Source organism: Carica papaya, chromosome 2, assembly GCF_054855325.1.
Source record: "Carica papaya isolate Zhongbai chromosome 2, ASM5485532v1, whole genome shotgun sequence".
NCBI classification, from domain to species: Eukaryota; Viridiplantae; Streptophyta; class Magnoliopsida; order Brassicales; family Caricaceae; genus Carica; species Carica papaya.
In genome coordinates this window covers 36,281,524-36,294,887 of record NC_142310.1, presented here as the reverse complement: position 1 = coordinate 36,294,887, position 13,364 = coordinate 36,281,524, and the positions used below count along the sequence as shown (strand labels likewise).

Sequence of the window (13,364 nt, the reverse complement as noted above, 5' to 3'; positions counted from 1 at the left end):
AACTATTTCATATCAAGATGATCATAATAAAGAACCCGATCCACAAGAGGGTTGCGAGTAGAATGCTAATTTTATTTATTTTCTACTTATTTCTTTAATTTCTCGTATTTTTCTCAAAATTGTCATTCTAGTAGCCCTACTTGGTACTTTAAGTCATTGTGTAAGAAATGTAAATACTAACTACTTATTTTGCTTCCGCACTTAATTTATAATTTATTTCCTTTGAAATTTTCGAGATCGTTACACATTGGTATTACACAAGTTAAAAATGAGTTGGGTGTTATCTGAACATTTAGAACAATCCCTAAATGCTAGTTTCCACAGCAATTCTGGAACCCAGCATAACGGTAGAATTATATAGCAATTTTGAGACCCAAGATTAGCCCAGCCTAAGATTCTAAGGAATCTCAGCAAACGACACAACCCCAAACCCCAACACAACCTAGAATCTTTGCATTGTCTTAAAACTCTAAAGTTGTTCAAGAGCTATAAACCATGAAACTCTATTTCTACCCTTGGAACCCAACCCTACCCTTAAAACTCAAGATTGACGGAAACAATCCCAAGATACTGAGTGTTACCCCAGAAACCATTAGTAGAATCAAGACCTAATAATATCCCAAGACCTTAACATAGTTGTAGGATCTTAGTACTTCTTTGGGACTTCGCATTGTCCCGATATCCCACCAATCTCTCAAAACCTCTGTAAGTCCCAAAACTCCAAGCACTACTCAGGGACCTGAAGCTATCTCAGGAATAAAGCTTAGTCTTAAGACCAGGAACTACCTAAAAGTGTTCGGAGTGATATTTTAATTGAAAATTGAATCCATCACTTGTCTTATAACTGATATACTAAACAAACAACAATATAATATATATATGTGTGTGCGCGTGTATGTTTAACATACTATAGTCATGGTGTCGTATAACATCATCCAATTTTTGGAAGATCTATCTGAAAATTAACACAATCTAAGATTTTACTTAATTTAATAAAAGTCAAGCTCTTAAGGAACTCTAAGCAAAGTTAGAATTGCGTTCCGAATTTCATCCATTCAAATAACATTTAGAGTATATGATTTTCGTTTTCCACTTGAAAACCATATGCCCTTAATTTTTGTCATCCTCTAAGAGAATGATTATCATCCCTAGTTAGGTCAGGTATAAATTTCAAAATAATTCCAACAAATTCTTAATTTGTTCCAGACTAGCTTAAAACATAAAAACTAGTTCAAGAAAGTTGATTTACCCTCAAAACAACTTTACAATATTTTCACGTTTTCTTAAACTTCTACCAATAATTCTCAATTATCTTAAATTTTGCATCACAGTTTTATACCACATTTCACACCAAAATGACTGTCTTCTCAAAGAGTCATCCAAATTCAGAGAAGTGCAGACACAATTACATCCAGAATAAATTCAAATTTTTGTTTTCAAGAAAAGAAAGGGGACCGATTGAACTCAACAACTAGCATCTAAGCAATGCATTATTAATGCCAACGAGTCGATTTTACCTTGCTCTTACTCATTCTTCCTCAAGGGGTAGATCTTTCTGCTTCAATTACTTCATCAGAATTCTTTCCAAGACTGCAAAATATTTCATGCTCAACTCCAGAAAAATTGAGTAGAGGCAGGACATAAATGGGAGAAAAAAAAATTAAGAAAAAAAAGAAGAGCATCCAGAGTAATCATACAGGAGTTTGCAAGTACTAATTAGAGATGAACTTATCAGAAAGAAATAATGGATAAGGTTGGATCAAGAAGGACATTTACAAACTTGTTCCCAGCATAGCATTAGGATGAATTTTCTGCCTTTTTATAGGGCATCTAATCTCCAGATTCCCACAGGAATTGACTTTAGTAGAAAGAGCTCTAAGAGAACTGCACCTTGTTCTAAAGGAAAAGGCACCGAAACAAAATTCGACAGAAGATCTTCTATCAGCACTCAGTTTTATTCATTAGATGACTCCAAGTACCTGTTTCGGAACTTACGCCACCTTCTCTTCTTCTTGACCCCAAATGTGGGCACATCTGGAATAAGAAGCAAACATTTATTATATTTCCTCAACCTTGATGAAAGCTCATAAGGGATTTGCAAGCACAGAGACCTAGTTGGATCCAACAAGATACAGTTACTACAGGGGTGGTTTCTCATCCACAATTACCAACAGGATAGAAAAACAGAAAGTAAAAAGTATATATTTATCTTTTACCTCCTAGTGGATATATTGAGTTGTAGTGCACTTCGGCCCAGAAGCTCAAAAAAATTACTGCAACAAAGCATGGAAAACTAATCATTTCACCCAATTATCAGAATGGTAATTTCCTTTTATTCCTTATAAATGCATATGGTATTTAAGAAATCAATATTCTGGATTTTAGTAAACTCCACTAATATTTTTGTTCAAAAGACACCACTAAATTGATACTAAAACAATATTACGTAAGCAGAGATACTTCTTCATCAAAAGCAAGCAGAGATATTTAAAATCCATTGGCAAGAAAGTGCAAATTATCTCTTGAATTCAGTAATTATTTCCCGTGAAGAAAAAAACAGATTAGACGAAAATAATTGACAATTTCACCTGTGTTTTTAAACACCCCCCTTATTATATTGAGGAAGACTTGATATGTTAGCTTAGCTTATCAATGGTTAGAAAATTTAAACATTATTTTTTCTATCAAAAAGTTGGCTGAGCAGAATATTGAGTTTAAACTTTTTGGTAAAGAAGGCTCCACTCAACAAAATGCATTGCAGATTGAGAGATCATCAAAGAGCCAAGCTCTCATCAGGAAAATTTTTGGACCCAGTTGACCTGGCACATATATTATCAAACATGACACAAACAGGTTAGAACACAAGAACTAGCCTAAACAACTGTTTGTCATCAGTTTCTAACCTAAAAAGCTTGATGTATTTCGTAGTTGAACAAAATGCACATTTTAACTTTCACTAAGCAAAACAACAATTTTAAACAAGATGAAAGCCAATATAAAATCAACCCAGTTTAACAACCTATGGGAAACACAGAAATAAATTGAGGTTTAAAATTTATTTTTCTCTCAAACTTGAATACTAGATTGCTAGATAAATTTTCATTGAATAAAAGATTACTGAAGAAACCCAAGTCCAGAATGCATATTTATGACTAATGAAGAATAGCAGCATTCAAACAATCGTGACTACTTATACTCCTTAGTATCCAAATACGACTAAAGAAAAATAACGTCATGCTTGTGTCTAAACGTTGCAGGATACACTCAATTCAACCACTAGAAGAATGTTAAACTATAATCTTCTTTTACTAAATATAAACCATACTAATAGGCAACTCTTAGATAATCCAAACTGAATCATGTTTTTCACCAAAAGAAATGTTTATATATAGATTGTACCTCGTTTTGACCTTTGAACATTTGGGAGAATCTCAATGTAGCAAGTGTCCTTGAAAGATGTTATGACAAATATTTTAACACCATACTGCAATAAATTAGTAGCATGCATCAAAGAGCTAACATACACTGACAAGTACAATCATATCTAAACATGGATACTGCAATAAATTAGTAGCAAGTGTCCTTGAAAGATGTTATGACAAATATTTTAACACCATACTGCAATAAGTTAGTAGCATGCATCAAAGAGCTAATATACACTGACAAGTACAATCATCTCTAAACATGGATATATCCTAGTACTAGGAAAGAAAAATGCCTCCCTCGGTAAGAAATGGCAGTTCCAAATCTAATAATTCAAACTAGCAGATGCATTTCAATCTTCATTCCTATTCACCATGGTCGACTTTGGATTCAACTTTTGCATAACTTACAGCTTATTATGCCACACTGAGTGGGATATATGAACAGCTCCAATTGAACATAACATTCTATTATGAGATAATAAGTATCTTAATTTTTAGAACAATTCGTTATAAGCATCTTAATAGCATATATATGTATTAGTAAATTAATTATGTTGAGTAGCAGATAGATTTATGTGACAGTGGAATTTATTGTAGTTGTATTTTTTATTGGTTATTGATTTGTGGTAGAGAAGGTTAGTAGGCAGTTCTGGGATAAACTTCCAGATAACTGCTCCTCTGCAGATTTAAGAATCTGATCCTGTCTTTCTAAAAGTTTAATTTTTATACGAAGGATTTATCAAAAGTTTATTGAGTACTTCAACTCTAGGAGATCGTTGGAATTCTCTCATAACGAGTTTATATGTTTAAATCAACATAGATAAAGGAAGAATAACACAAAAACAATCTCTAATACCTACTGATTTTTGGGTCAATCGTCCAATAACAAGATCCAGAAATCTGGATCGTTACACATTCCCCTCACACCCACCTAAGAAGAATTGCTAAATGAGAACTCGTCTTTTAATGCAACTAGAAATCTTATATGGTGGTTTACTTCATGCCTGAACCATTTCAATCATGCATCAATAAAATCTGTCAAAAGCCAAGATCTGGGACTAGCACAAACTAGTGAAAGGCAACAAATAGGTTATTGTCTTACGGTTAGAGTTACTAACCAGAGGAAAAATTCCAAAGTTTTTGTTTTTAATAAAGATTCACCAGTCTCATCTTTTTATTTCCCAGAACTTCAATATTAAAAGCATAAAATGTTAGATCTCTGCAGTAAGCCTAAAGGAAAAAGATACAAAATAGAGAAATGATAATTGGGTGAAGTTGCAATAGCAATTTGACTACACTAAGGTTATGTTTGATCCACCAAAAGCATCTAATTGACATAACATAACACTCTCATTATAGAGTTGAGAACTCGAGTCGAAGTCCTATTCTCAACTCTGTCTCAAAAAGAAAAAGAAGGTTATGCTTGTTCTAGAAGTGCTTGTTCCATAACATAGAAAACTACGACATTGCATAAGAAAAATCCATCTTTAAAGAATTTAAAGATGAAAATCATGATCCAGATTTGCATAAAAATATATTGAAATTAAAATAAAGGAATGAGATTTATTTCAGGGAAAAAAAAAAAAAAAAGATAAAAGGAATAAGATTGGAATTGAACTAAACATAGCCTAAATACAATGACTGTAAAACGTGCTATTTATGGGATCCAAGTCCCTAACTCATACCGAATCTGCAGCAGCCTGCAAAGTAACATGATCACCCCATTCACCACTCCTGTTTTAACCCAAATGGTGGCAAATGTAAGGCCAGATTTACCATAAAGAATAAACTGTTAATTAAACAAGAAGGAACAGGTTGATACTTCGACATCTTCTCCAAATAATCACAGTATGCCATGGGAACATATCCCTCATATACCTCTGGGCAAGAGTTAAGCTGAGAATTGAAATATTAGCAACATAAGAATCATGACATCAGAGTGATTACACCCACATGCTTTTTGGCCAATATTTAACAAATTGATATGCTAAAGGGCAGTAGGCAAACCTGATTTACAACTTCTTGTCTCACAAATTCATGATGTTCAGGAGTTCTATAAAATTGATCGGATAGCGCACGAAACTGGTAAAATTATAAAAGCAACATCATTTAATACTAAATACATGACTGGGGGAGTGTGGAGAAAAGGCAAACCAAATCAAAAATGACTCAGAGACACTATGTTCGAAGCAGAAAGCTTGAAATTTTTATATCAACCACTAAAACTTGGTTCAAATAGAGACTGTAGAAACAAATGCTACAAACACAAAAATTAAGTAAACTGTTTGAAAAACATGCAGTAAATCGATATATGTATATCCTGAAACAAACTTTTAGTGGCAATAACAATGATATATAAGCATTGAAAATAACAAAATGATGTAAGCTGTTTAAATAAAAAGAAATGTAAATACACACAAACATGTGTTAAGAATACCTCAAGCCACACGAATTAAACATCCCCTTTGAAAGAAATTGAGGGCATATAGGAAATTATCTTGATATTTTGTCATTGATTCTACTAAAACTTAGAGGGGCATTGGGAATTAGCGAAAGAAATTTGCTTGAAATCACAAGCGTTCTACGTTTACCTAAAGTTTATGGGTGTTGATTTAGAAAATAAACAATCATGTGTTTGAATAAAGATACTTATTATTTTAAAAAAGTATTTATTGTAAGAAATAATTAAAACTAAGTACTTATTTAACAAATAGATATTCACTATTTTTTACAAATATATACATACATATAGACATGCATACATGCACACATATATATAAAAATTACTAGGTAACTAATGCGAACAAAGAAAAAGAAAGACACTTTAAGTGAATACAGAATATTTAGAAAAGGGTTTATTTTTGTTTGCCAACTCAAGCTGTTTATTGACACTATACATATTAGATAATCAAGCCAGTAAATTTGACAGAATACTTTTATGCTACAGCTAAATGCAATCTGTATATGTAAAATATATATAGCTCACATGAAAGTAATTTAAGAAAATACTTAAAAATTGCTTATAACACCTAATAGGAAAATGCAAATATTCTCTTGGTCACAATATCACAAAATTTCTGAGGGCAGAGCGACATATGCCTTCATGTTGTTATATCAGTAGATCCATACTGCTTTCAAAGTTGTTACATTGGTCCATAAAACCATCTTTAGGAGAGAAAGCACAATCTCACCTGACAGTTCCCATCTCCTTGAACTTTAAGCTCCACTAAATCATACAACTGCAATCTACAAGACAAAAAGAAAGTTTTCACATCATATATTTTATTTATATATCAGGCAGAGAAAATATCTGCTACAGCATTAAACAACAGCGCCACCTCAGAAGATAGTGCACTGGAAACATAGAAAAATAAAGCATTCACCCAATATTCCAACTTTGGAAAACCATAACACCACACCTTTCCAGTAGCCTCTGATGATCTAATGTTGCTTCATCAACTGAAGGTATTTCTCCATTAATTCTAGGAATATGCTACACAGAGAGTATAAACATGTATTAACGTCTATTCACAGTTAGGCTGCAGAACAAATGCTCACACCATACACACAAAACAAGAATACTTGAAGGACAAATTAAACAAGGGCCCAGTATAACACTTTCTATGCTTACATTTTTTTTTATTGCCTATATATGATATCAAATTTGCTTTTCCAAGACTACATTACCTAATGGCAATTGAAGACTGCTGCATGAGGATATTACGTCTTGTATATGATATTATCCATATATCACCATTCATAGATATGGATCTCAAAATTAAATTCTTCGAATGAGACGATTGCCCAGAAATCATGCTCATCTCACAAATCAACAGTCAGATAAAATCATAAATATCATCAGGATACATACAACATAGGATAACAACATTTAAGCCCAATGCTTCTTTTGAGGTGGGGAGAGGGTTCCATAAGTTAACCAAGTCTTCTTAGTTACACACTAATACTAGCAGCATTTTAAAAGCCATAACAAGCACTTAGACAGTTGCATTCCTAAGACCTATTGATGCTTCTGTTAAGGTTACACTTACAGGAACAGGAACCATCTGATTCAACCTTTTTCCCACTTCACCATCAAGAGCATATTCATCAGTCAGATCCAGCACATATGACCAATCTTCCTTGCAATATGATTTTTCTTCAGGACTAGAACATGAAGTAGGGGAACTCATATCATCCGCCATTTCCTGTCCACAATTCTGCCCTACAAATTACAACTAATATAAGCAATAGAAGGTGTAGAACAAACGAAAAATTGACGCCTAACCAGCTGGGAAGATAATTAGATTAGCATCCTGGATCTAGCATATACCAGAGACATAGTTCACCATAGATTGGCCAAACCAATCTTGCTGGAAACTGGAGACTTGTAAATGGTCTTCCACTTCATTGGGAGATCTAGGTACTTCTGCAACTGCAAGATGGGATAATTCTTCTTGGAGAGCATGCGCAATAAGCTCATCATTAGCTATATTACAGCTTTCTGCATCATACTGATCTTCGTTGAAATACTGTCCTTGATAATAATCCTGGTTAACTCCGTGATCTTGTGCAAGTGTGCCACAGTATCCTCCACAATTAGAATATGGATCACTATCAAACAATTGAAGACCCCACCGAATAACATCGGGGTCTTGTTCATATGTGATCATTTGAGATTTATATCAAGCTTCTAGCAATATATTATTGCTGCAAAGATAAAGATTCAATTTCATATCAAAGTTTCTGATTAGTTACCAAAATATTGTTTTCTCTTATTTCAAGACAATAACATGGATTTTCTATATCTTGCATCACAGCCAGCTCTCCCCTGAAACAATAACACAGCATACGTCAAAAGAAATTTGATTAAATATAAGGATGAGTGAAGTCAAAACCTACAAATAATACTGTACTAAAACATTAACATAAAAAATAGGAATTCTTCTAATAAAGCAATCCATTTAAGAAGATTAGTAATCCCGACACTATCTTTTTCCGTCTGTCCTAGCGAACCTTTATGATCGCGACACTGGTTAATGTAATTGTAATCACAAAATCTCTGGAGAGAAAGATATGGAAACTATGAACAAAAACGTAATAAAGGTAAGCAATAACAAATAACTCAATGAATAAACAGAAGCGACAAATATCCACACCTACACCTTATCAAACTAGCTTGCGTAAAAATGAAAGGAAAATAGAGAAGAAAGTTTTAAAAAAGCGACAAAAACACATCTCTACTTTAAGAAAATGAAATGGCAAGCTCAGTCTAGTAACACATTGACTGAATAAAGAAATATAACCATTCCATCAGTCATTTTTTACTCTTCACTTCGACACATTTTCTCAGCAAACAAACAGTAGAGAGAGAGAAAGAGAAGTATTCCAAATCTAAAAAATGTCTTCCGAAAAACCAAATCCAAATCCACAACTTCAACAACAGCATTACGTACCGCATGATCCAAAAAGTCATTAACTAACAAATCAACCACTAAAACGACGCACATACACATAATACATAATATTGTCTATCGTGATCGAGGAACAAACGACTTACCAGATGAGAAAAATAATATCTATAGAGTGATTGATTGGAGATGATGTAAAAATGGAAGATCATCAATGATTACAGAGAGGGAGGTAGAGAGAGAGAGAGAGAAGTAAATAGAAATAGAAAGAGAACGGGAGAGAGAAAGCGCGCTCAAGACGCCACAAAATGGAGGAGAGGGAGGGAGTTAAAAGAAGCAAATGAGGGAAAATGGGCTAAAACGATCAATGACGGACGTCACGGGTGCTGTTTCGGGTTTAGTGCGTCAGATTTCAGACGCAAACACTGAGGGAGTGTACGAGAGAAGAGAGCCGTTAATTGACGGCTAGAGCATCTTCGTGTACTGGGCTCTGTCTCCGGTGAGCCGAATATGTCGGGTTCGGTCGGTAGTTTCCAGCTACGATTTCTTTAAGATTTTTCCTTAAAAAGCCAAAAAAAATTTTAGTAATTTGACTCCCTTTTCTCACCTGTCCTGTCTTTTAGTGCGCATTCTTTATCACATGCGAAAATCATAATTTGATTTTTAATACTATAAAATTTTTATTTAAACTAATTCTTATTTTAATTTTTTAATAAATTAATTTTTTTATTTTAAAAAAAAATTAATCTAACATCTTCCGATGTCAAATTTAACAATACATGATATATTTTACTTGATCCATATGTAAATCAACTGTTACATCAAATATCTTATAATTTTTAAAAAATAAATATAAATCAATTTGAACTGATTCACATGTTAAAAAAAAAAATCTACATATCTCTATTGATTTCATTCATTTTAAACATATAAAATGCAAGTTATACACATTTAAAGTATGAAATTTTTATCTCCAAAATTTTATTGGAACTATAATTTAAAAGAGAAAAAGTAAAATGACAAAAGGTTGTTAAGAAGAAACTGAAAACAAAGCGAACCAACTAATGTTTTTTTTTTTAATTGGTGCACCAATTTGAATAAATTTATTTTTATTTTTTTAACATTATATCATATTATATGTAACATCTGATATAACGATTCCGAAAATTTAAAAAAAAATATATATATACTAATTTCAATGCGGAAGCGAAATAAAGGTTAACGTTAACATCCCTTACACGATAATTCAAAACTATTAACAAATATCACGGAATAAATTTTCTGAAAAAAAATACGAAAAATATAAAAAAAAATAAATGAAACTATAAAGTATCTAGTATGTACTCGTAACCTTATTGCGAATTGGGTTCGGAAACCGGGTCCTCCTGATCTGAAATTGTTAAATAAGGAGTAAGTTACACTAACCCAATAAGGACGTTACAATATATCGTCGTCATAAAAGTAAAAATTAGTAGAAAACCAAAAACAATCAATTGAGTATAAATTTTAAATAAATTAGTTTATCATAAATAAAACAATTTACAGTTCACTTACCATTGTGGAATTTATGAAAACAACCTATAGAGATAATAATATCATACATATCATAACTTCATGCATAATCAGTAACATAGAACATATCATAAATTCATATTCATTAACAATTACTAATCATCATCGTTTCTCATTTCACCAATCTACTAATATTTATGGAAATCCATAAGGGTGTCTCTGCTACACGTGAACCCTTTATTTTAACAATCTTAATTCCAGAGTCGTTCTCATACCCCGTCCGGTATGAACACCAAGACATTAAACCTCAATACCCCGTTTGGTATGAGGGTAAAGCGGGCCGTCCCTATACTCTGTCTGGTATGAGCATCAAATGACCAAGTCTCTATACCCCGTCCGGTATGAGACAACGTTCACGGTGGGGTTCCCTATGAATGCGGTCCGTCCACCATCTTCCAAGATATCTAGGGAGGCTGTCACATTATCTATTTATCATATCAAATCTCATTCATGTTTGTCCTTAGTATCCGTCACTAAATCAAACAGAAATAAATAAACAAGTAAACATGTATCCGACAATGCAATCATATCTTAGATCCCAAAATCAAACAGTGGTCAAGTAAAGCAGTAATACATGTATTTAAAATATACAATATATAAACCAGATACCATCATGCTTTTAGACTATAAAATAAATCAAACAGGAATCGACAGATAATAATGTCTGGTTCGGGCTCAATTAACAATCTGTAATTAATTATGCATATTTATTTAATTTGTACAAAACACAGTATTATCATTTATTCAAACTTCAATTCCATGATAGGAAATAGGGTGAGAGGTCCTTACCTGATTCAACGCCGAAAACTAGATGGTTACTGCGCCTATGGGCGGTCATTGGGTTCCCTGAAATTTTTTTCGGGAACTGAAACGCGCTTATGGTACCTACAAATGCCTCAAATAAACAAAAAAACAGAACCAGGGCCTACTCGGCCAATTTCAGAATTCCAGCACGGTGGCTCCGTCGTGCTCCGGTGACGCCACCGCGCCCGCGGCGATGATCCGCCTCGAGTTGGCTGTTTTTGGCCGTTTTCGATCGAATTCAGCCGAACTTGCACTAGCTCTTGCGAGAAAACACACTTAGGGCCCTTGGTAGGCCGAAAAAATACAGAAAACCAAAACTCATTGGTGGTGGGGCTCTCCGGTGCGGTGGCTCCTCCAACTCACATTGCAGTTGGGTGTTTTGCTTCAGTCAACCTGTAGAAGAAGGAAATGGTGGTCACAACGGTGAAAAAATCACATCGAATGAAAATCGGAAAGGGCCTCATCGGATGCATTTTTTGAAACACTCCGTGGCAGCGCCGCCAAGCTTCGACAGTGTTTTTCGGCCAATCAGCCAGTTTTTTCACTCCGATTTAGCCATAGGTGAGTTTAAAATTGAATTTCCTATAAGAAAGAAAATTTTTACATCGTTTGGTGGTCAAAAATTGCTCTGGTACGGCAGCGGTTGGCAGCGGTTGGCTCCCCGGCGATTGGGTTGTCTTCTCCAGCGAGGGGCAATAGCGGCTAGGATTAGGGTTTGGGTGTGGATGAGGTTATTTATACTCATTCGCTTTTGATCTGGGTCGTTCATCACTTTTAATCTGGATCGTATGATCGCGATTAAATAGATAGTGAATCTGGACCGTTCATCGCGATTCAATCTGGGTTGTTCATGCACGATTCAATTTGGACCGTCCGTGCATGATGCAATTTAGGGCCTCCGTGCGCGTTTTTTGATCTGGGTCGTCCGTGCCAACGGGAACGGATTTCAACCGTTCAATCGCGTGCACGCAGATCGCCTATGTGGCTCCCCCCGCGTGGCCTCCTGCGTCAGCACCTTTGCTACCTAGCGCGTCCTAATTGTTCAGGGCTGCTGACCTGACAACTGACGTGGCGTAACTTTTCTAAATTGCGTTTTGACATTCGGTTTCCGATTTTCCTTTTAAAAATATTCTCATAACCTAAATTTTTATCTTTTTTTTCACAAAATTGTTTTCAATTAAATCCCTAATCAATTTTTACACTTTATTATTATTATTATTTTCATTAAATCAAATTAAATTTAAATAAATTAAATTAAAATAATATAAATAATAATTATATTTATATAAATAAGAATAATAATTAATAAAAATAATAATAATAAAAAAGAAAGGTTAGGCGTTACATCTGATGTAACATTCAACTTACAAGTAAATCAAATAAAAAATATTATGTGTCGTCTAATTTGAAGTAAAATATCTAACTTACTAATGGTAGCTTGAGATATACGCTAATGCAGAAAATGTTATGTATCGTTAAATTTGACATGTAGTATTTAACTTAGTTATGATAATAACTGGTAATAGAGATATTATAAATTAAAATATTTTTAAAAATATAAAAATTAATTTGAACAAAATCTATTATATAAAGATCATATTATTAATTTAACCATTTATCATATGTTAATAAGTAAAAAAAAAAAAAAACAATTACTATACTTTTACTAATAACTTCAATTAATGAATTTAACATAAGTTCACCATGTTCTAAACTAAAATAATTTATTTATTAATATTATTAAACACATCCACAAGTTAAAAAATTCAAAAGATTACAATGATATTTCTTTACAATTAAAAAAATTATTAATTCGTTCTAAATAATATATAATGAATAAATATATTACCCATAAAATACTAAAATTTTATCAAACTCAAATCATATATTAGTTTACAAAAAAGAAATCATCATAAACCTTTTTTTTAATTAAAAAAGTTCATATATTTTAATTGATTATAAAAATAAACCATTCATATTTTAGATCGAAAAAGTTCAACATTGGAAATCAGTTTTTGTGGGTCTTCAAAATTTTTCTTTATATCCACGTGGTCATTTATTTAATACAGCAAATTATATTCTTAAAATATTTATAGTGGAATTAATTAAAATTAATTTACTGAATACTATATTAATATTTAATTAAAATATTTTT

General features: G+C 32.9%; 1 protein-coding gene across 2 annotated transcripts; it reads right to left on the bottom strand.

Annotated features, from left to right (window-relative positions):
* Positions 1 to 1,308: 1,308 nt before the first annotated feature.
* On the bottom strand, positions 1,309 to 9,366 carry LOC110813432 (OVARIAN TUMOR DOMAIN-containing deubiquitinating enzyme 12-like). Of its 2 annotated transcripts, XM_088214510.1 has the most exons (12): positions 8,983 to 9,366; positions 7,756 to 8,253; positions 7,475 to 7,647; positions 6,845 to 6,918; positions 6,617 to 6,671; positions 5,433 to 5,507; positions 5,248 to 5,321; positions 5,111 to 5,159; positions 3,400 to 3,484; positions 2,217 to 2,273; positions 1,980 to 2,034; positions 1,309 to 1,590 (listed from the first exon to the last, which is right to left on the bottom strand). In XM_088214510.1, the coding sequence occupies exons 2-12, from the start codon at positions 8,093 to 8,095 to the stop codon at positions 1,539 to 1,541; spliced, it is 1,089 nt and encodes a 362-aa protein (XP_088070636.1). In that variant the 5' UTR covers positions 8,096 to 8,253; positions 8,983 to 9,366; the 3' UTR covers positions 1,309 to 1,538. The 2 variants fall into 2 exon arrangements, with proteins under 2 accessions (XP_088070636.1, XP_021896261.2); XM_022040569.2 differs by lacking the exons at positions 1,309 to 1,590; positions 1,980 to 2,034; positions 2,217 to 2,273; positions 3,400 to 3,484 and adding an exon at positions 3,498 to 3,618 and having other exon boundaries at positions 8,983 to 9,365.
* Positions 9,367 to 13,364: the final 3,998 nt, after the last annotated feature.

What these genes read in the sequence shown, in the direction of transcription:
- LOC110813432 (XM_088214510.1), bottom strand. Translation starts at nt 8,095, where the DNA reads ATGATCACATATGAACAAGACCCCGATGTTATTCGGTGGGGTCTTCAA. An exon ending in TATGGTGAACTATGTCTCTG is followed by an intron (nt 7,648 to 7,755) that starts GTATATGCTAGA and finishes TGTAATTTGTAG; the next exon opens with GGCAGAATTGTGGACAGGAA. An exon ending in CATCAGAGGCTACTGGAAAG is followed by an intron (nt 6,672 to 6,844) that starts GTGTGGTGTTAT and finishes TTTGTCTTGTAG; the next exon opens with ATTGCAGTTGTATGATTTAG.